This window comes from Podarcis tiliguerta (assembly GCF_965153285.1).
Source record: "Podarcis tiliguerta genome assembly, chromosome: 6".
Lineage (NCBI taxonomy): Eukaryota > Metazoa > Chordata > Lepidosauria > Squamata > Lacertidae > Podarcis > Podarcis tiliguerta.
In genome coordinates, this window is record NC_139539.1 from 31,571,326 (window position 1) to 31,594,451 (window position 23,126).

Below are 23,126 nucleotides of genomic sequence, written 5' to 3' on the forward strand. Positions count from 1 at the left end.
ACACCTTACGGACACTGCCTGCCCCCCAGCATCTGCCACCTGAGACAGCTGTCTCACTTTGCCTAATGGTAGGGCCAACTACGGTGGTTAAGTTTGCTCATGGAGAATTTGAGAATTCACCAGAGATTTAGCAATTATGATGGAAGCAAATGGACTGTTGAAAGGTATTTTAAAGATAAAACCATCACCATAATAATAGAAAATAGTAGCCGCAGTGGTTCTTTCCATTCAGTATGTTACACTCACTCTTGTGTGACTAAGTGACATAGCAGCCAAGAAAGAGACCTCCAGGGCTTAGTGAAACATTTCCCAACCCTGCCATATCACCCCTTGGGAGGTAGTGGAACAAAATTAATCTTGTAAATACCATTGGCACGATGGAGTTTTCATGGAAGCAGAGGAATGGATCTACGACAGCATGCTTGGTAGCAAATTGGCAATTACACCTAAGAACCTTTAGAAGGCAAGAAATATCCTTAGAGGCTAGAGACAGACTAATGGCATTGGTGCCAGATGCCGTGAATCAAGATGTTAAGACTCATGTTGTGTGCAATTGGAAGAAAGCCTATACTTGGGAGAGCTGTAATGCATAGATGCACATTTTTTGTGCCTAGTGCCTCTTCTGTTACCTCACAGCCTCTTCAGGGATTCATTCATAATGCTATAAATCTTAATGTTATGGTGCTAATAGGATCCCTGGCCCAAAGAAATCATTAACCAGGATACGTGTCAGAGTAGAAATGATCACCTCATGTTTGGGCTTACGTCTCCTGTTTCGATTGCTCATCGCACCATTCTTCATCCAGCGCATGATGACCCAGAGATTATTTGTGTGTATTGAGGTAGCTTTGGTTTGTGGCGAATGAGTCACATGACCTGTTCCCCAAGAACACAAAGCTGACACAAGTTGAAGAAAGAAACAGCAACCAGCAGAAATCTTCTGGTTGAATGAATCAGCTAAAAGTATGATGATACTTAATTTCTCCAGAGGCAGACGAAATTCTCTAACACTTTATCATTATCAGTGGCAACAGCACCACTTCCCCTCCCACTAAGGTTTAGTCTGAACAGCAGCAACTGTGTTCAGAGCCTGGCCACCATTTCGCATCCTCCACAATGCTCCAGTTCTACAGCCATTAAATGTTTATGTCACTATGAAGGGAGGGGCTGCGATTCTGTTCATTGTGACACTGGGATGGGTGCATCTGAACCAATGTGCTGTTAATTTCTTTTTCTTTCTATAAACATAAATTGAGATATTGCATATTCATTAACTGCCCTGGGAAAAACAGGACATCCAGTTTTTTTTCCCCATGAGAGCACAGCAGCCATTTTGGCTCTCTCGTGACTTCAGGCTGAGATCTTGCAACCCCCCCCCCAAAAAAGTGTTAGCCGGCATAAGTCTAATTTTGTTTTCATTATTATGCCTTTAGGTTTTTTTAAGGACATATTTCCCTTTTTGTTCAGTTTGTTCCCAAGCAGTATCCCATCTCAAGGCATTCAATCTATTAGGAACAGACTTGGTAAGCCCAATTTGAAGATTATGGACCATGGTAAAAAAAAAAATAGCCACAAGAACTGCATCCAACTTTTTGCTACTCCGTCTCTTAGTATCGGCAAACCTTTTTGAAAGTAACAGTGCAAGCCCACACATTTATTCAGAAGTGCCCAGGTAAGAGGGTATAAGATTGTAATATATGGCAGGAGGATTGGATGTGGCTATACCACATTCTTCAGGAATGTAGTCCCATGCTTCCCTTACTCTGCAGCAATATCTGTCAAATTTCTGTCTGAGTACCTGAAAGAAAATATTGGCCATAGATACCTGATATGTAAACGGCTAAATGGTAGCAATAAAAAGTGGGCTTGTTATCTGTGGGCTCCTCTAAGCCATTAATGGAGCTGCTTGGATGTAACCGAATGTCTATGAACATTCTAATCTCTGAGGGTGAAGCTATAAGAGCCAGTGTGGTGTAGTGGTTAAGAGCGGTAGTCTCGTAATCTGGGGAACCGGGTTCGCGTCTCCACTCCTCCACATGCAGCTGCTGGGTGACCTTGGGCCAGTCACACTTCTTTGAAGTCTCTCAGCCCCACTCACCTCACAGAGTGTTTGTTGTGGGGGAGGAAGGGAAAGGAGAATGTTAGCCGCTTTGAGATTCCTTAAAGGGAGTGAAAGGCGGGATATCAAATCCAAACTCTTCTTCTTCTTCTATAAGCCACAGAATGATGATAAACTGTGCAGCTGCAGAGGGGAAAGTAAAGGTCACTTGCCAGAAGAAGGGAATGCCATAGCAATGGACTTTTGTGGGTCAAGGAGCAAAGAGAACAGAAACACTGAGAGAACAAAAGTTCTAAATGGCATGCTGATTTTGAACTAGTAAGCTAATTCTCTGAAGGAGAATATTTTAAGATATATAACAATGACGAAGAATCCTGTAGATAGACTATTGGATGTTGTGACACAGTGATCTTTCTTTTGCAGTTAGTTTCATAATGGTTCAGCTTCCATTTCATGTGTGATGACTTTGTCATGGAGTTGGTTTAGTGCTGAGGCACATCTTGCCTCACACCTGTGCTAAAAAAGACTATAATACATTTTTCATTTAATAAAAAAGTGTCAGGGGTGGGGGAAGCTGTGTAAAAACATCTTAAACCAAACTCGTGGTCTTATGGGAGTCATTGTTAATTACTGAGCATCTGAGGCTGCTTCCGTCATCTAGATAATCTAAAGTTGGACTTCCTGTAACACTACTATCTCAAAGCCTCTTCCTAGTGCAATACTCATGATGTAGGCATCGGATATAAAGACAGTTGTTAACATTTTGAGATGTGTCTTTGTTGTTTTTTACATACGTCCCCCCCACCCCACTGTTTAGCGATTTCAGAGAATGAGCAAAAACTTACCGTGTTTTTTGCTCTATAAGGCTCACTTTTTCCCTCCTAAAAAGTAAGGGGAAATGTGTGTGCGTCTTATGGAGCGAATGCAGGCTGCGCAGCTATCCCAGAAGCCAGAACAGCAAGAGGGATTGCTCGCAAGAGGGATTTCACTGCAGCGATCCCTCTTGCTGTTCTGGCTTCTGAGATTCAGAATATTTTTTTTCTTGTTTTCCTCCTCCAAAAACTAGGCGCGTCTTGTGGTCTCGTGCGTCTTATGGAGCGAAAAATACGGTATTTAAGCTGAAAAGAGCCAAACCACCATATCTGAGGTACTGAGTGCGACATTTAGAGCACTCCATAACAGTGGAGTTAAAAAACTTTTATCTCTGACATTCACTGGAGGTTATGAGGCCATTCTGCCCTCTTCCTTGTGAACAACGGACAACTCTGCTCCACTGATTGGGATGATTAAGGAGTGTTATGTACTGAGGTTCTCACCCTGGGCCAGCAGGGGGATCTTGTAGATAGCTTTCACTCAGGTCCACATATGCAAATAAGGAATTGAAAGTGACATTCAGTGATTGGATAGTTACAGAAAGTTGTTACTGTTGCTTTGTAGTTGAGCTCTATATAAGCAGGTTGGCTAAACCCTTCAGTTCAGTTCTGTTCTGGCCTGTGAATAAACAAGAGCTGTCTGAAGAATCCCTGTCATCTGATATGTTCACCCACAACTTAACAAGGAGCATTTTCTAATAACCAGGAGGGAGCAGAAGGGGACAGCGGGGAGTAGCCAAACTGAGGGTCCTCTGGATTTCCCTTTTCGACTTCCCACACTTTCCCCCCATGGTGTTCCCATTGCTGAAGACGTTGCTGCCTAGAAGCACAGTTACAGTTCATAGTAAGGGCACTAAGGAATAGATAACATCACTCCATTACATCACCCTGTTTTGAATCATGGCACAATGTGGCCACCACCTCTAGCAGAGCCTGTGGTAAAACAACACAGCACATTGTTTCTCAGGGATCAGTCAAAAGCTAGCAGTGCTCAAGTAGCATGACCACTAAACTTACTCAAGAATTTCCAACACAACAAAAACATTATACAGTGGTACCTCGGGTTACGAACTTAATTTGTTCCAGAGGTCCGTTCTTAACCCGAAACCGTTCTTAACCTGAGGCGTGCTTTTGCTAATGTGCCGAGCCGCCGGCAGGCAACTTCCGCTCACATCCTGGGGCAAAGTTCTCAACCCGAGGTACTATTCTGGGTTAGTGGAGTTTGTAACCCGAAGTGTTTGTAACCAGAAGCTTTTGTAACCCAAGGTACCACTGTAATCTGTGTTTACCTAGTATGGTTCCAGCGTCTGCTTGCTTATTTTCGTCATTCCCCGACCTCATCATGGGGAGAGAGGGAGACTGGCAGAGCTGCACATTTGACAGGTGTGTGGCCAACCCTCACCTGTCCAAACATGTGCCATCACAATGACGCCATGTGGTTGATGTGTCATCCCTGCCCACCTGTCAAATTTGACCCATGAGACTAATCCTGATAAGGATCTGGCTGATGGAGCCAAAGAAGTTTCCACACCCTGTTCTGTGATATAGCCTAGGAAAGAGTCTCTGTGTGGAGAACCCCAGGCCAAATGCAGCACTCTAAGCTTCTTTACCTGGCCCTCAGGAGTTTCCCTACCTTACACCCCCTCTCCCCAGACCATGTCCCTCACTGGCCCTGCTTTTCACCCTCCTTGAATCTTTTTGCCTGGCCAGAATGTGATAATGTTTGCCATGATGGAAGATAGAGAGGCGTGTGTGATTGTGTACCGTTCTGCACAATGATAACATCTGCATCAGTTGTCTCACCCATGTTTGCCTCTGGTCCTGCCCCTTGTTGCCATCTGTGTCCCTCACTCCACGAAAATTTCCCAGAAAGAAATGCCTCCTTCAGGCTAGAAAAAGGTTCCACACTCCTGGACTATGCTAATCTGTCACAAACAATAGTGAAACTCGGAAGCCTTGTTTTCATCGCATTCACTTGCCAGAGCAAGGAAAATCCATCAGTTACTCTGGTGACTATTGCTCCTTTTCTGAGAAAAGTCCCAGAGCTGTTCTCTGTAGGCTTGCCATATGTCAGGAAAATTCCTGATATGTCTTGGTTTTGAGGTGAAAAAATGGCGTCAGGGGGGGATTTTGCCGAATCGGCAAAATGTCAGGGGAAACCTGGATGTATGGCAACGTGATGAAAAAAGCAGCTTAAAGTCACTATGTTTGGGTTAGGTTTACCCAAAAAAGCTCAACAATTTGGGTTTGTTCCCAAATATGAAATATTGAAATATAGCAACCCTAGCCTTCCCCTCTCCCCTAATTTGTGCTGCAGCTCCAAATACCACCTCCGACAGAATCAGGGCACTCAGAACATCGCCATTGCTGTGAGAAATGCTTTTCATAGCAGCAGGCACTCTCTTTCTTATTTTAATGAAATCTTTATGCAAAAAAAGATACCCTGAGAAGAATATCAATACTCCTGTGGATCAGAGGAACCAGCTCTCATTAGTACTTGTTGTATTCAAGAGCGCATTAAGAAAGAGCTGGAAGACAGCTAAGTTTCCAGCCTAAAGCAAATTAAAGCCACCTTCTCGTCTTCATACTTGGAAGGAAAAAGTCTTCCACCAATTCCTTCAGTTAGCTGGTGCTTTGCCCATAGAGTTCCAACTCATTCACCTCTGCTTGCCCCATGAACCTGTCTCCTTGTACTCCCTCCCTCCCTGTCTTCCAGAGGTGCTGTGAAGGACCGATAAAGTATGCCTTGTGACTTCTTCCTCATTATAAGTGAGCCATGAGGTGGGGAGGCAATATTTTTTAATTGCTGGATGTCTGCTGGCTTAAACATGGAAATTTCATGTGGTGTTTACAGTTTACTTCTCTCCTTACTGTTCTCATCAGGACTTAATTTGAGTTAGGGCTTAACTTGCCAGGATTTAGCCTTCGTGCCTATAATCATAGCTGTCAACTTTTCCCTTTTCTTCCGAGGAATCCTATTCAGAATAAGGGAATTTCCCTTAAAAAAAGGGGGGAAATGACAGCTATGTATAATGGATCTATACATTGTTCTGGATCTATTAATGCTACTTGTCCGATTTGTGAGATTTAATCTTCCCTCCATCTGAGCTCAGAAGAGTGCTCTTTATCCACGAAGGCCATTAATCTTTCCTTGTTGCTTGATTAATCTTAACTCTATGGCCTTTCCCACTCTTAATGACTCACATTTTAAGGCACTACAGTAGGCAATAAATAAAGTATTTTATTACATGCAATGATTTATTGAAGGCCATGGGTGCAGAAAGAGATATTAAAGTGCTGTAGTGGAATGTTATCAGAGTTTGGGATACATCACAAGATTTGAATCTGCACAGGAATTAAAGTTGAAACACATCAAGCATCTCCAGGTGCCTTAGCTACCTTCTCTTTCTGGATCCTGCCTATTGGTTTGCACAGGTATGTTCTGACAGGCTGAGGCTGGCATGTGTTGATAAGTGATGGTGAGAATGCTTTACTCCAGTCTTCCCTTACAAAGAAAATTGCGATTAACTTGGAGAAAGCAGAACAAATAATAGTAAAGGGTTACTAAACCAAAATGGTTACTAAACCAAAGGGTTACTTAACCAAAATGGCTGCCATGCTCTCGTGGGGAGGAAATGGGATGTCCTGTTTTTCAGGGTACTGAAGGAGGTTGTGGGCATTATTTCAGAGCTGCTGGCTATAATTTTTTAGAGAACTGATAAGGTTGTGGAAGCCTGGTGATAGGGCAAATATTGTCCCTGTCTTCAGAAAGAGCGGGGTATGGGAGAACAGGGAAACTACAGACTGGTTGGCCTGACATTAATGCTGGGCAAAATTATAGAACAGATTATTAAGTGGCTGACCTGTGAGCATCTAGAAAATAATGCTTTGATTAATAGGAGCCAGCATAGGGTTTTTGTTTTTAAGAATAAGTCATGCCAGACCAAGCTGAACTCCTTTTTTGATATAGTGACTAGTGTGGTAGATCATGGGAATGCTGTGAACATAGTATATCTTGGTTTTAGCAAACATTTGGCAGTGTCTTTCATGATATCCTAGTACGTATTGACAAGATGAGAAAATGTGAATCGGACAATGTGCTATTAAGTGGATTCACAAGTGTCTGTGCGATCCAACAAGTACTCATTAATGGCTCTCTATCAAACTGGAGGACGGTCTTGACTGTAGTGCCACATAGCTTCATCCTACACCCTGACTAGTTCAACACTTTTATAAATGACTCGGATGAGGGCACAGAAGGGATTCTTATCAAATTTGCACATGACACAAATCTGCGAAGAATAGTTAACGCCATGTAGAAGATAGAATCAAGGTTCAAAATAATCTTGACAGGATAAGACCAGCAAGTCAAATAGGATGGGAAAGATCCGTCTAGGCGGCAGAATAAATGAAATGGGTCTAGGTGCATTAGAGGCAATCCAAACTCCTAGCTGGCAGTGGCAGAGCTTAATGGATCCTGTGCCTGCTCGGGCCTTTCCCTCTCCACCCCCAAATACCCCATTTCTGGTTTTATTGCCAGCAGGAGCATATGCCCATTGTCTGGGTGGGCATATTATGGCATTCCTCGTCAGTGAGGCTGTCCTGTGGGGGTGGGGTCTCTTACAGACAGAGGCTAACAGATCCAGGCAGGGCTGGATGGAGGGATACCTCCAAACTCCTTCCAGCACAATGGATCAGTGGTTTGGATTTCTCTGTCCTTGAGCCAGAAGTATGAGACAATTGCTTTAAAAGCTAATGCCATCCAAGACTGCATTAACAGGACCATTGTGTCCAGATCATAGGAAATAATAAGCTCTCTTCAGGCATTAAAAGCTTGTCCACATTTGAGCATTATTGAGCTAACATTCACATTCCCTCCCCCCCCCCATTTGAGTTAGACCAGAATAGTCTAACCCTGCACATATTTGCATTTGCATTTGAGGAACAACTTCAATCTTTTCCATTCATCCCACCAGGCATTCCCTTTTGTGTCTGTCCCTATCTTCTAATTTGTTGATCCTTTTATGCCGATTAAGTACAGATATGGAAAACGTGCAGACAGCTGCACTTGAACCTTGTTGGGTTGTGTTTTTTTTAAGCTACCCAATAAGTGTGCAAAAGCACACTGTCATGCAGTTGTAAATTTGGTTGTGTTCTGATTTTGTGCAAATCTGAAGGATCAAAGTGGAGCAGGGGGGAGGGAGGGGAGAGATATATTCCTTCATTCAGGATCACACCAGAAATAGTTATAAGCACAGCAAGAAAAGAAAATATTGAGGAAGTAGTGGGCATGGAAAGGGGAGTAGCAGAAAGTGACAACTGATGCACCCACCCCAAAACACCAAAACAAATTGTCTGTGACATTGAGCAGTTTGGAGCCCAATTTACCAGATTACCAATAACTATAGGATAATCCAGAATTTACAGTGAGAATGCATTGAGATTGGCATTGTTTGGCAGTAATGTCATGCGCATGGGTAGACAAACTAAGGCCCTGGGGCTGAATCCGGCCCAATCACCTTCTAAATCCGGCCCACAGGCGGTCTGGGAATCAGCGTGTTTTTACATGAGTAGAATGTGTGCTTTTATTTAAAATGCATCTCTGGGTTATTTGTGGGGCATAGGAATTCGTTCATTCCTTTTCCCCAAAATATAGTCCGGCCCCCCACAAGGTCTGAGGGACAGTGGACTGGCCCCTTGCTGAAAAAGTTTCCTGACCCCTGGTCATGCGGATTACACAAACCAAATGGGAATGCGAACAGCGAACAGCAACGTACAGTAAACTCCAGTGTGGACAAACCCTATACATTCTAAGCCCCAGCTTTTGCAGCATAGAACAAACTATCTGTGCTGATGGTTTGCCCATACAGCTGTATGGTCTTCAAACATCTAAAGGGCTGTCATGCAGAAGATGGAGCAGACTTGCTCTGCCCTGCTCCAGAGGGCAGGACCAGAAATTGCAGGGAAGCAGATTTGGACTAAACATGAAAATAAATTTCCTGACAGTAAAATATCCCCCGGTTGCTATTTATATAACAAGAATCAGGCATATTGCATTTACTATATAATATAGTTTGGCCCTCAGCTCATGAAAGGCAGGATAACAATCCAACAGATAAATCAGGTATATCACATTCCTGGTTGTCCCTAGTTAATAGATACTTTGTGCATATAAAATACATCTTTGATGCCTATCACAAAAATGAATCTAGTAAAACTCTGAAGACAAATAGATTTTATTGTGGCATCAGCTGTTGCAGACTAGAACCACTTCTTCATATGAGCTCTAATCCATGTAATTCCCCCCACACACTTGGCATTCCCTTCATGCGGCTAAAACAGGATCAGGGAGCCATAGTGACTGTCATAATGTGTAGTTTCAACTTTAGCAGCTATGCACGTTTCATAGTGAGCCACGGCTTATGTTCCGGAAGGATGCATTTGGATTCATTGTGGAGGAATGATGAAAGTATATCATATCCAATCAAATTGGCACCTGGAGCAACTTTGGATATGAACTTGACACACCAAAAGTGCTTCGTATATATGGGACCGCCAAAAAAATATTCTGGAAATAGGGGATTGATTTATCATTAGTGTGGGAAGGGTTGCATGTATATAGGCAATATCTTGCTCATGTTAACTAAACCTGTTCTTTTATGTGCCCCTGTGCATACTGGTATTATAGCCACACACATACATGGTTGCAAGACTTCACAGCTAAACAGTCATTTTTGGATGATGTTAGATTCTATGGTTATCACAAAACCTCTGTGTGGATAGGAAAAAGCACCTCTGGAGCCCTGGGAGCAGACAGGTCCTTAGTGAAGGGGCCTAAAGCAGTGGGGATGGTCCATAAGGGTAGATGATACACTGCCCCACCAACCTCAAACAAGCTTAATTAGTGTTTAACACTTGCTGGATTAGAAGCATCTGGCACACAGTTTAGCACCCCAAGCCTTGATTAAATTCTAACACTTGCTGGATCTAGGGCTTATAGGACTCTGGCACCCACAAACTCGTAACACCATCATCAATGCAGCTAAATGTAATGGGTAAAAGGAAAATAAAGCTGGTAAATTGTCACCATTTTGCAATGTGCAACTTCTATATATATTGAGTAAGATCAGAAACAGAACATCTACATGCACTGAATCAGGGAGGGGGAGTTGTGTGTGTGTGAATTAACCCCAAGCCTCTTTATCTCTACATAGTCAAGGCACAGATCTGAGCTGATGTTTCCACACTGGGTCCCCTCTCTGTGAAGCCTCCAATCTCACAGGAGATTCCAAGACAGCCAGAAATAGCAGCCAACAGCAGAGCAGATACTTTGCCTTGAGCTTTCACAACCAGGCTCCTTCCTCTCTCCCTGCCCCTTACACCTCTCAAAGGAATTTGCAGGCTTCCACCCAACACAGCTCCAAGGATTTCCCCATTTATTAAATGTCTCCATGCTTATGTTTATGGCTGAGCAGCTGGAGTTGCAGAGATGAGAACTCAAAGGTGCTGTGAGAGCCAGGCAGTTAGGAGAGAGACAGCTTGGGGATTACCAAATGATCCCATGGGATGAAGAGAAGCTCTTGCACATAAGGGTATGCAGCTTCCTCAAAAGCTCTGCCCGTTTGGCTCCCTCCTTCCGCACATTGGGAGACAATGAGACATAAGAGCTCAAGTGTTGGCCTTGTGTGAGGGAGACCTGTGTTTGAAACATCCCTCAGCTATGCAGCTCGCTGGACCAGACCCAGACTAAGCTACTCCACAGGGTAGCTGTGGGGTGGAGCACACACTTTGCATGACATCTTAAGCTCCTTGGAGGAAGGGCAGGATAGAATGAGATGAGTAAGTGGATGAGATATTGCATATCAATTGTGGATTTGATAGCTTCACCAAGGTAATATAATCCCTCAGTGTGTGAAAATTTATCATTTCAAACAATGTGGACCATGTGCCAGACATGTATTTCCGGTGTCTCCCATTGACATTAAGGAATTTCCAGGGCAGACATTCCAAGTTCAGATGCAAGCTGGCTTGATGGTCCGTTCCCAAGCCTGGGAATTGTCAGGGGCTGTTTCAAGACTGTGGAATTACAGCATCAAAGAAACTCTGCATTCTAAACCACCTTTAAGTTTTATTTGGGACTCTCTCCCTCTGTGACTGCTGTCTCCTCTGGTCAGAGGAAGTCACTAGCAATCTTTAGTGATTCCTGGTTCCTCTCAGGATGTGCAATGCACTCAGGCTGCATCTAGTGTCTCTTTCAAATTGTTTCAGGGGCAGGGCATTTAACAGAATTCCTAGAACCTCACTAAAGCTCACTTGTTAAACCTTGCCTATTCAATTCGGACTCCACACAGATGTTGGCAGCTTAAATTAATTTATTTACAGGGCTATATCCAGCTCCCCTTTGGGAGGGCTCTTAACATAAGCCTGCAGCAGGGTTCCTCTTTAGGGTGAGGGGAGTGGCAAGTATGATGGCTAGGTTATCCTTTAAAGAAACCAGGGCAGTTACGTCACTGTGTTTCAATACAATTATTAAGCTATAGCTCCCACTATCTTTTTCCTTTCTTAATGACATCACCTGTTCGATGTTTAAACAGCATGAAACAGATACTGAGCACTGTGCAGCTATCGTTTCAGTGAAGAGGATTGAAATATACTCGGAGTGGAGAGTGGATTTCATGCTCTTTATTCAGCTCATAGTGGTGAGGAGGAATGAAAGTTCCCCCCAAATATCTGCTTTATATACATTATTTACACAATGGGCTGCACATGATTGGTTAATTCCAGGATTCTCCTGTAGGCCAGTCAGGTTGTGGATTCACTTCCACCTGCAGCTGGATTGGGTGGCTCCTGCGGACCAATGATACTGCTGCATTGTTCTAGGACCAATCAGACTGCTGCATTTTGGATCCTATTGTTCTAGGACCAATCAGACTGCTGCATTTTGGATCCTATTCAACTCAGTACATAACAAGGATGCATAAAATAAACTAGCAAATTCACTTTTATTAAACTGGGACTGGGAACAAACACCCAGGTCTAACTTAAACTGCTCAATGTTCTATACAAAGCACCATAGTTTCAAGAACTTTGTGGATAATTGCCTGAGCTTCCGCGTCTGCTGGGCATCCAGGAGACTTTTCAGATCACAAGCAAGGACAGGAAGAGAGTAAGAAGCAGAAGCAGAAATGGAGCAAGATCAAAGAGCTTTTGTTGAGGGATTTTCAAAGTCTTCGATTCTGCCTCTGGAATAATAAATTCAAGGAGCTGCATTTTAGATTTGCCCTTAAGCTCCCACTTACTTTGCTTCATTTTGTTGATAAGCTTGGCATTTTTCACAGATGTTGGGAAGCTGCAGTATGAATTTCTATGCTGGGCCAGCATCCTGTTTGCCTCTTTTAGGCTTGCAAGTGCTTCAGGAAGATGCACACAGCAGGGCAAGAAAGTGAAAACCACCCACTTTTGTGACAGCCAAGCAAATGGTATTCAGAAATATACTATCTTTGAACCCAGAGTCTTTATGCTTTTATTCATTGTAGCTAGTAGCCACAATAAGTCAATCTTCCATGCAGGAGTGCCATGCTCCCCACTCCTGGCATACAGCACTCGGTTTATTTATATGCATCATTTCCAACAGATACAATTGTGCTCAAAGCGGTTCAACATAAAAAAGTCTAAATACAGTAGCCACAATAACAGTATGTTAGAAAAAGTATAATAGCACTACAGAAAACCTACAAAATAAACCATTAACAGTTCAGTTAACATATATCAAAATTTAAGTGGGCATAAAGATCACCAGTTTACCAGATTACCTCACATCCAAAAGTATCTCCAAAAGCTGATAACCACACACACATACACACAATCTTTTATGACTTAACCACAAAAAAGCTGGAAAGTTCCCTAAGAATTCTTCTTTAAGCAGCTTCCTCAGGGCTGGAGGGCAAGGCAAAGACAGAAACAGCCATCCCCTGATAGCAAAAAGAGTCTCTCTTCTCCCACAATTTAATAAACTTCTTTATTTTAGCTCCAAGCTGTTCGAGCATTTATTTGTTTCCGCTTTTAGAAGTGGGTTTTATTTGTATCATTTTTTAAATGAAGGGTTTTACTGCTTCTATGCTGAAAGTCACTTTGAAATTCAAAGAAAGAGGGTCATAAATATTTGAGGAAAAGAAAAAAATAACATTATTCATAGCGAATAGAAGAGGATTTGCCCCTGAGTTATTTTTGTGCTGGTCTTATCTTGAAACTCCTGACAAGCAGTTTTACTAGTTAACTCCATTGATAAATTGCAAGAGACAAGTCACTGAATGTAGCCAGGGCCCCTGTACATGAAGGATTCGAATTACTGTAAGTGCATTTACTCTTTCTGCTCATAACACTGGTAGGTGTCAAGAGAGTGACTGTAGTGCAATAAAGCTTGCTGGTTAAATTCTTCAGATCATTGCTGGAGGCCTCCTCCTGGTGTTTTGCTGTCTAAAGTTATGCAGATGACAACCATGGAGGGGATTTCTAATCCCCTGAGCAGGTAGATACCTGCCTTTTCATCTGTCATCTTCAAAAGATAGCTACACTACTGGGTGGGTTGTATCTAGAAATCATGGCCTCGGATGTGGAAGCTGCTCTAGCTTTCCTATATGACAAGGATGAAGAACCTTTGGTTCCCTAGATGTTGTTGGACACCAACTTCATCAGCCCCAGTCGGCATCACCAGTGGTCAGGGATGATGGGAACTGAAGTGCAGCAACACTGGGAGGGCTACATGTTCCACCCCCACCTGCTCTATGAGTACCATGCATTGACTTGTTGTGGTGAGGGGGAAGCATTTTGCATATGCTCAGAAACACCATCTTCTTTCCTATTGCTTCACGTCTTCTAGACCAGAGTTCTTGCATAGCAATGAAGTTCTGGGTGTGATCCAACGTGGACGAAAACCCTCATGTCACTGGCAGTCACCTCTCCTGGTCCTTTGTCCCACATGCAGATAAAAATAACAAGTTCTGTTTTGGAAAATTTCAAATGCATTAAAAGGATTGACAGCGGGATTGCGTTATCCCTAGCTGTGAATCTCCAAGCTTGAAGCACAATGGAATTTATGCTTACTAACAGCTTGGCTTCAGGAGGGAATAAATCTGTTGCGTGAATTCAGTCAGGTGACTCGGCTTGCTGAAACTTCAAAGACACTTAGGGATGTGATTGTTGTGAAGAGGCAGGCTGCTCATTTAGCAAAAGTGCACCTCATGCGAGTGTCTGATCTTCAGAAGCTCCATGGCAACGGCTCCGCTGAGATTTGTTGAAATAAATTCTCTTTCTCGCTTCCATGGGTGAAATTACTTCTGTACGTGAGGCAGTGACAAATGTCCAACCTCAATTATTATTATTTCCCCCCAAATCTTAACGCAATTTTCAGGTAATCTCTTAAACTGGAAAACCAGCTCTTGTTTTGTGTGTGTGTGTGTTCAGGTAATTTTGTTTTGTTTTGAAGCACTTTGCTTGGCTATCCTGAGGATTCAAATACTTATTTCCATTAGAAATATTTTGTGTTCCATTCCATTTTGTGAAGTGGGCTTTAGCTCGTGAAAGCTCAGGCCACGTTATTCTGAATTGCCACAAGATCAGGTGTGACTGGTGACCAGTGGGACTGGTAGGACAAAAAGCAGGAAGGCCACCAGTAGGTGGAGCCACCGCTGCCTTGGCTCTTTGCCTTCCTCTTCTGAGGTTTCCGTATGGGGTTCTCCAGCTGGAGCCTCCTACCACTCCCCATTATCCAGTCGGTCCCTGACACTGAGGGCAGACTGGGATTGATGGGGCAATGCGCTGTTCTCCTTAACAGAGCAACCTCCGCTGGGGAAATTGCTCCTTACTGCATCTCCTTTCCCGCCATATCGGAAATAATGTTTCTTATTACTCTTTTATGAGGCACCTACTCTGTTTCCTAATCATTTAAGAAATGGTCTTCTTCATTTATGAAGATGTTGTGATGGTACTCCTCTGCGGTGTGCCTTTGTGGTCTGGATGCATAGTGTATGAAAGGATCGATGGGTATCTCAGCTGACAGAAACCTATGAGGCATGGAAGTTCCCTGGCCACAATCCAGCACATGAATAAGTGGTTTAAGTGCCGCTGCTTACTTTGAGCTGAACTATAGATTTGTACGTTATCCACTCTACAGCTGAAAAATGCACCAGCTGAAAAATGTTTCCACATAATATTTCTTCTCATTCTCCACATGCACTGTAAAACCACTCATTGCCTTACTACCACAATTTTTGGTCATTTTATGCAGTCTCCCTTGAGTGCCCAGTATGAACCCTCCACCATCTTTCTGTCCATTTGCTTGTAAACCTTTGACCCCAAACAACTACAATACAAGTGGGACACAAACTAAGCAGCAGAGAGAAGAGGTTTAGTTCCACTCCATTTAAGACAGAAAGAGACCACAAGGGCAAATATAATGTTCTGGCTTTACAGAAGCAGCTGTGGTCTAACAAGCAGAACCTACAGGCAGAATTTATACTACTAGTTTGCAATGTTATGAAAATGTGGACTCTACTTTTTTTCAGGACATGAAAGCACTGCTTGCACAAAGTCAAGCTTACACTTTTTAAACAGAGTAAATATAAAGGGTTTTTCAAAGTACCTATATACTTCTGAAAATCTGTGGGGTTGTATCCAACTAAGTTGTGCTCCGAGTAGATTCACTAACATTAAAATACCTGTTACTCATGCTCATTCATTTCAATGGGTCTACTCTGAGTGTCTGACCTTCTCCCCTTGCAAAAGCCTAGGTATATCCTTACTGAGAGCAAATTTTCACATGTAAGATTCTGAGCATGGGAGGACATGAGTCCCAAATCCAGCAGGTGCCAGTCCTTGTCAGATGCAAGCAATCTTTGCACATGAGATAAATGTTATGTCCTCTCACTGCTGTTTTCTCTAATTGGAATGGGATATTGTTTGTTACCCTGTGTGCTGGGCTGACACTCCATGTTGCAGATTTATTTTCTGTAGCCTCATGATCAAAGGTTAAACATCTCAATTCCTGGGGATTTTGGCACTGCCTGCATCTCTCCTCATTAGCCCTGATGCGTTCCTACTGGAGCATTGCCACTCACTTCTCCTGCCTCCCAAATGATGCTTGCAAAGGATGTTAATAACCTTCCTTGGGCACAGTGTGTTTAGAGTACTGGTCACTCATCATCTCAACGTTCCAGCCATTAAATGTAGGAGTGTAGTGCATCTATGGTAGACCTCTGTTTCAGGGTTTTATGGGTTTGGGATGGACAAAAGTCATTTCAGAGTCCAGTTCAAATGACTGGTATTAACCTATAAAGACACATAGGGCTTTACATTCTTTCCTCTTCTGACATGAGCCTACCTGGACCCTGAGGTCATCACTGGATGCTTTGAGAGTTATTCAGTGGGTGTGTGGGATGATAAAAGATCCTTTTCAGCTGTTGCCCTCTGTTTATGGAATTCTCCCACAAGTGAGGCTCATCTGGCACCAACACTAACAAATTTTCTGTGTCAGGTAAATATGTCTTTATTCTTCCAGATATTTGTTGCTTGATATTATTTGGTTTGGCTGAGCTGGAACAATAGTTCCAGTAATGATTATCTGAACCTTCGAAAGGAGTCATCATCACCCATAATGTGGACTCACTGTCACCTCCAGACATTGCAGATTAAGCTGGTATCCTTTGCTTTCATACTCTCGTTAATCATGCAAATTAAAATACCCACTCTGCAGATAATCAAGCATTGGAAGAAAAGAGGGGAATGTAAAAATTACACTACCCTTTTGTTAATGGAATCGTTGCGATTAAAGTATTGCGTGGACAGGCGGAGTCCCCAGATCCTGAGCGGTCCCCCCCCCCGTCATGTGGAATAACGACCCAAGACAACGTGCTATGGGATTAAATTGGCCACAACTTTATTAAATTTCAAATGTGGGTAGACCTTGGCTCAGGCATTGGGCGTTCTCCCTCCCCAGTCCCCAGCCGGGGACCTAGGGAGCATCAGGGTTATCCAGTGTGTGGGGGGGGGGGCGGCTCTGGAGAACATATGTTCAAGCAGAGATAGCCGCCCCCATTACGCCACCACCGCAGGGGAGAGCAATGATGACCTTTCGGCGTACGGTCAAAGCCTCCCTTCAGAAACCCCTTTAACGGGGAACCCTGGTATCGCCGCCGCAAAGAGGAAGATAGACTAAAGGATTCCGCCCAAGGCCTGATAACGCCAAATTTGTGACGTTTTGCTACGGAAAAGGCAAAACCTGCCAATGCAGGGAAATTCCTTTCCGGCCCTTTAACAGCGACCTTAACGTAGCAGCGCCCGCATACCTGTGAAGAAAAGTTAACCTGCAAAATAAGACATTACCTGAGGGTGGGTAGGGTGGGAGAAGCTCTGGAGCCAAGTGAGGATTCCCAGGTAAGATCCTCCCTCTATTGTGTGGGCAGGTAATCCCTCCCCTACCTGGCCTGGTCTCCTTGGCAACGCTTCCCCCAGGTGGGATTGGACAACTGACTGAGGTAGGCGGAGACCTCCAGGTATCCCACCTGAGGGAAGGCAAAGCCAAGCCTATGCTGATGGAGCTGCTCCAGATCTAGGGCTGCGCGCGTCCACGCAAAGGGCGCCCCCCATTTTAAGTGGGGAGCGGTCATTGTGTAGCAGAAACAAGCTGCACTTACTATCTTGAATGTGAACCTCCCAGCTTGCGTCTAATTTGTGTTCCATTTTTGAGTCACTTAAGGTGATTAGAGTCCTCTGGATAGTGGCTGTCAAAGCAGAACAGATCTCTGGCTTTCTGTACACTTGGACATTTTCACTGCTTTGAGCCTGACACTTTTACAAAATGAGGGTTCCTTTGGTCTACCCTTCACTTGCCAGCACATTAGAGATGATTAGTCTTCCATGAAGCACTGGCCTTGGGCTGAACGAAGGTTGTTGTTGTTGCTGTTGTTTTTGCTTTACTCTGCCCCCTGAGCACCCCCTGACTGTTTCCCCTATGAGATCATCCTCCGACTCAGCAGGATAAACTAGCACTCCCTTTATATAAGCAACGTCAATGAAAACGACAAAGTAATTGCTCTGTGTCACCCTATTATTGCTGCATTAGATTTGCCAGCACATTGCATTGTGGGAATTTAATTTTCTCAGAAAATGATATGGCATCATCACACAAACTTAATTGTCAGCCTATCTCTGAACAGGAATGGGCAAATGGAAGGATGATATTTTTTGGTTGACCTTTGGTGGCACTCTGAAGTGGTTGAGTGAGGCAGCCGCCTCATGCTATCTAATGGTAGAGTAGTTTTATGGGTAGTTTTTTTTTTTTTTTAGTTACGGGTAGTTTTTTTTTTTTTTTAGTGCACACAATTCAAGCAGTGCTCTGGCAATGCACAAAATTTGAAGTATTCTAATTATCAAGTATAAGTGCAAAGAATATTCTGTCTGTGTGCTTTCTTCTCTTGTATAGGTATGAATGATGCTTATTAATAATAAATTACTTTTTAAAAAGAACAACCGTTTAGCCACTCCTTTACTATCTGCTTGCTTTAGGGAAAACCCAGATTTACTGCATTTTGACTGCAAATTGATTTTTAATACAAGGATTCCATTTGTTCTGAATTTCTTCAGGACTTCTGTAGGCCGCTCATATTATTCCCATGATACAGATTTCAACTAGCCTTTTCCACTCACTTCATGGCTCAGATGAGATTCAAAGTGGGGGCCTCCAATTCAAAACCTGTGCTGTTTACACGCCTTGGTTCACTACAAAACCAATTCACCTATGGACTTTAGCAGTGGCGTAGCGTGGGGGGTGCAGGGGGGGCCGGCCGCACCGGGCGCAACATCTGGGGGGGGGGCGCTCACACTCGCAGCTCTTTGCCCCTACCTGGCTCACTCACTCTCTCTCACTGCAGTGCTGGCTGTGCGAATCCGATCCGAGCCGCCGGGTTGCCGCCCACTGTGGAGGGGAGGGTGCCAGGCGTGCGGTGTGGTGCAGAGAGAGAGCGAGGGACTATCTGGGGGAGGGACAGTGCAGCGGGGGGGGCGCAAATTACTTGCCTTGCCCCGGGTTAGGGGGCGCAAATTACTTGCCTTGCCCTGGGTGCTGACAACCCATGCTACGCCACTGGACTTTAGGGTCAAATACAAGGAAACACATATAGTAAAATGTGGCTTTGATGCTAGGACACTCTACATACAATTTATGATGGATGCAGTTTGGGAGCCAATGTGGTGTAGTGGTTACAATGGTGGATTAGGACCAGGGAGACACAGGTTCAACTCCCCCCACCCCTTAGCCATGAAGTTCCCTGGGTAACCTTGGGCCAGTCACTGTCTACCAGACTAAGGGGAGAACTGTATTCTACCTTGAGTTCCTTGAACGAAAGGTGAGGTATGATTCATCTCACTAAGGAAGCTTCAGCCTGTTTGTGACAACAGATTCTTTTTGCTCTGAAAGGAGAGCTGAATTATTCCCTGCATACTTTTCCTATTGCTGCTTGTCTTGTAAGAACACAGGCAGCTGCTGGTGTTGACCTATAAAGCCTTACACGGCTCAGAATCTCAATACAGTGGTGCCTCGCAAGACGAAATTAATTCGTTCTGCAAGTTTTTTTGTCGAGCGAGTTTTTTCATCTTGCGAAGCACCATGGCGGGGAGGGGTGGGGAGAAGCAGGGCAGCTGCCGCAGCCGGTCCTTGGACTCACCCGCGCCTTGTGGACACCGCGCGATGCGGCTGCCGGAGGGCAGCGGGGCTCAGGAGTGTGACTCCGGCTGCAACACTGGCTGCTGGCGGCAACGGCTCCTGAGGGGAGCGCGCGAGGGCGGTGGTCAGCGGCGCGAGGCAGCCGGAAGGTCGGAAGGTCGGCCGGAAGGTGGGAGGGAGCCGGAGGAGTCGGCAGCCGGAAGGTGGGAGGGAGCCGGAGGAGCGGGGAAGCGAGCGTGCGTGCGTGCAGTGACCGTCGCCATGACAGGAGAGAGGCAGGGCTGTTTCATCTAGCGAAGCAAGCCCTTAGAAAAATCCGTCTTGCGAAGCACCTCAGAAAACGAAAAACCCTTTCGTCTAGTGGGTTTTTCGTCTTCCGAGGCATTCGTCTTGCGGGGTACCACTGTATCTTAAGGACCACCTCTCCCTATACAAAACAACACGGACCCTGCTCTTGTCATCTGAGGCTCTTCTCTACATCTCCCTCTCCCTGAAAAGTTTGGACGGTGACAACACAAGAACAGGACTGTTCTCGGTTTTAGGTGGAAGTCGCAAGCTATACCTACAAAGGAGGAATGGATTTGTAAACTAAATGAATATTTAATTTTGGCAAAATTAACTGCTATAATAAGAAATCAGTCGAATCAAAAATTAAAAAAAGGAGTGTTTTGATGAATATATGGCAAAATATTGCTCAAAAAAAGATACGCTAATATGCCTAGATTAAAATGTGAAGTACTGGAGGGAAGAAAAATTAGTAAGGAAAGATAATAAGAATATATAGATGATTTGAGAAGATTGTAGAATGCAAAGATTATTGTAAATTGTATAATGTGGAGGAAATCGAGTGGGGGCGGAGGGAAGTGGGAGAAAGGAGAAAAGAATAATATGATGGATTGAGGAAATATAAATGTAAATGTATGGGGGGTGGGGAGGAAATGGTGTTGGCTTTGGTACATCTGTATTGTAATGCAGTATGTGAAAACCAATAAATAAATAAATATATTTTTTTTTTTAAAAAAAAAGAACGGGACTTTTCTGTGGTGGCCTGTGGAACACTCTCCCCAGAGAGGCTCGCCTGACGCCATCAAAACATGTCTTTAGATGCCAGGCAAAAACTTTACCCAGGCCTATGGTTATTAAATAACATACGGCCTGTAAAAGTGTTGGGGAGAGAACTGTTAGCGAGAGGAATGTCAATATGCTTTTTACTATGTTTTTATGATGTTCTGCAATGTGTTTCTAATGTTGTACACCGCCTTGAGATCTTTTGATAAATACAAATTGGTATACAAATTAAATAAATAATAGTAATAAACAATAATAATAAATGCCAGGTAAGACTAAATTGTCCATCTTATTACCCCAGTATTGTCTGCTCAGAGTGGCAGTGACTCTCCAGGGTCTCAAGCAGACTAAGGTCTTTGCATTTGCTTGCAGCTTATGTTTACTTCTGCATGCAAACCATCTACACACCAACACTTAACTATGTCCCCTGTCGAAACGTTGTGAGAGCTGAATTGCGTTGCCATTTGACTGGCTGAAGAAGTGTTCATGCACACGAAAACTCATACTAATAACAAACTTAGTTGGTCTCTAAGGTGCTACTGGAAGGAATTTTTTTTTTTTTTTTTGCCTGTTAAAGATCTTAATACATATTTTGTTTGTTATTTCTGCAGCTACAAGAGTGTGGTGACTCCTAAGCGTGCTGGAATCGCTATTGCTTGCTGCTGGCTGGTCTCCTTGCTCGTCGGGCTGACCCCTATGTTTGGCTGGAACAACTTGAACGAAATGCAGAAGAGGGCGAACGCCAGTCAGCTGATGAACACCAGTCAGTCAGAGTTCACCGTCAGTTGCCAGTTTGAGAACGTTATCAGCATGGAGTACATGGTCTACTTCAACTTCTTTGTGTGGGTATTGCCTCCGTTGCTCATCATGCTCATCATCTACCTGGAAGTGTTCAAGATCATCCGCAAGCAGCTTAATAAAAAGGTCGCCTCCTGCTCGACAGATCCAGAGAAGTATTATGGAAAGGAGCTGCAAATCGCCAAATCTCTTGCCCTCGTCCTCTTCCTCTTTGCTGTGAGCTGGCTGCCTCTGCACACTCTTAACTGTATCAGCTTTTTCTACCCGTCGTGCAAGACCCACAGCAGCCTCACCTACATTGCAATATTTCTTACGCATGGGAACTCTGCCATGAACCCCATCGTCTATGCCTTCAGGATTAGAAAATTCAGGACCACGTTCCTGCAGATCTGGAACCATTATTTTTACTGCAAAGGGGACAAGCACATGAACAATATTGATAACACTGACATTGCCATCTAGGAGTCGTCTGGAGCCAGGCTGGCCTGCAGCCTTCAAGCCACATGGGGTGCTCCATAAACATCCCTTTCATTGTCCAAATGGCCAAGTTGGCTTCATCTCCATTATACGCAAGGCCTGCTCCTGGGCAGAGCAGACAAAGCCCAGAGCCAATCAAGGGCATTATTTATTACTACTAGTAATATTCATTTTACCATCTGGTATTCTAGGAGCTGTTCTTTCCCCTCCCATTTTTTGGAAGCAAAGTGACACTTATAATTATGCATTTAAAGGGGGACTATGCCAACAGAATGTATATTTCATTCCAATAAAGAGGAAACAAATCTCTGTGGTTTAATTAATGGGGAGTTGTACTGACTATGGAATTTAATATTATCATTGGTAGCAGTAATCTTAATTGCATTTATGAGTTGCCTCTGCAAAAAACAAAAACCAGCTCTGGACAACTTACAGGTTTAAAACAAATACACAACATACAATTTAACATATACAGGGTTGTATCTAACAGTATCACACAGCTCAGCCAATGATAAAGTGAAAAGAGACAGAAGCAATTTTCAGTGATTCTACCTCCTTGCTGCAGCCCCCATATCCTTAAATCTGGGGACTGGCATAAATAGTTCTCTAACCAAGCACTGCCAGGACTTAACCGGAAAAAAGAAGCCACTGCCATGATCATAATGCTGAATCTGTGTTCAAACCCTACTGCAATTAATGAACATTTATTAGAATTATGGTGAGGCAGCAGGTTAACTTCTACATTTGTCACAGGGGATTATTTTGTATGTCCTGACAACAATTTCATTTAACGGTTTCAGCAGCACAGCTGCCTCATGTGGTCTTGTTCTGCTGACCCATAGGCCAATGTAGCTTATTTCTACAGAATGAAAAAACAACACCTCACAGAGCGTGATATCAGTGCAAGCTGGCTTGTGTGTATTGAATTGCTTCTTGCTGGAAATAAATGTTCCTGGCTTCAGAGCGCAGATTCAATCTTGCTGTTTGAGGCAGAGCCTGAGATCAGATGCAAGTTGGAAGGGCCTCCTTTTCCTCTCTCTGCAAGTACATGCCCTGCTGTGCCTCAGAGGCACGAAATGAATGCAAGAAAGAAATCAAATAAATAGGTTACTTGGTAAATAATCAAACGCACGTA

General features: G+C 43.8%; 1 protein-coding gene across 1 annotated transcript in view; it reads left to right on the forward strand.

Annotated features, from left to right (window-relative positions):
* Positions 1–22,296, forward strand: part of ADORA1 (adenosine A1 receptor) — a 58,443-nt gene extending 36,147 nt beyond the window's left edge. The window contains exon 3 of the mRNA XM_083444555.1: positions 21,328–22,296. Coding sequence (XP_083300681.1) covers positions 21,328–21,976 — 649 coding nt within the window. The 3' untranslated portion in view covers positions 21,977–22,296. The remainder of the gene's footprint in view (positions 1–21,327) is intronic.
* Positions 22,297–23,126: the final 830 nt, after the last annotated feature.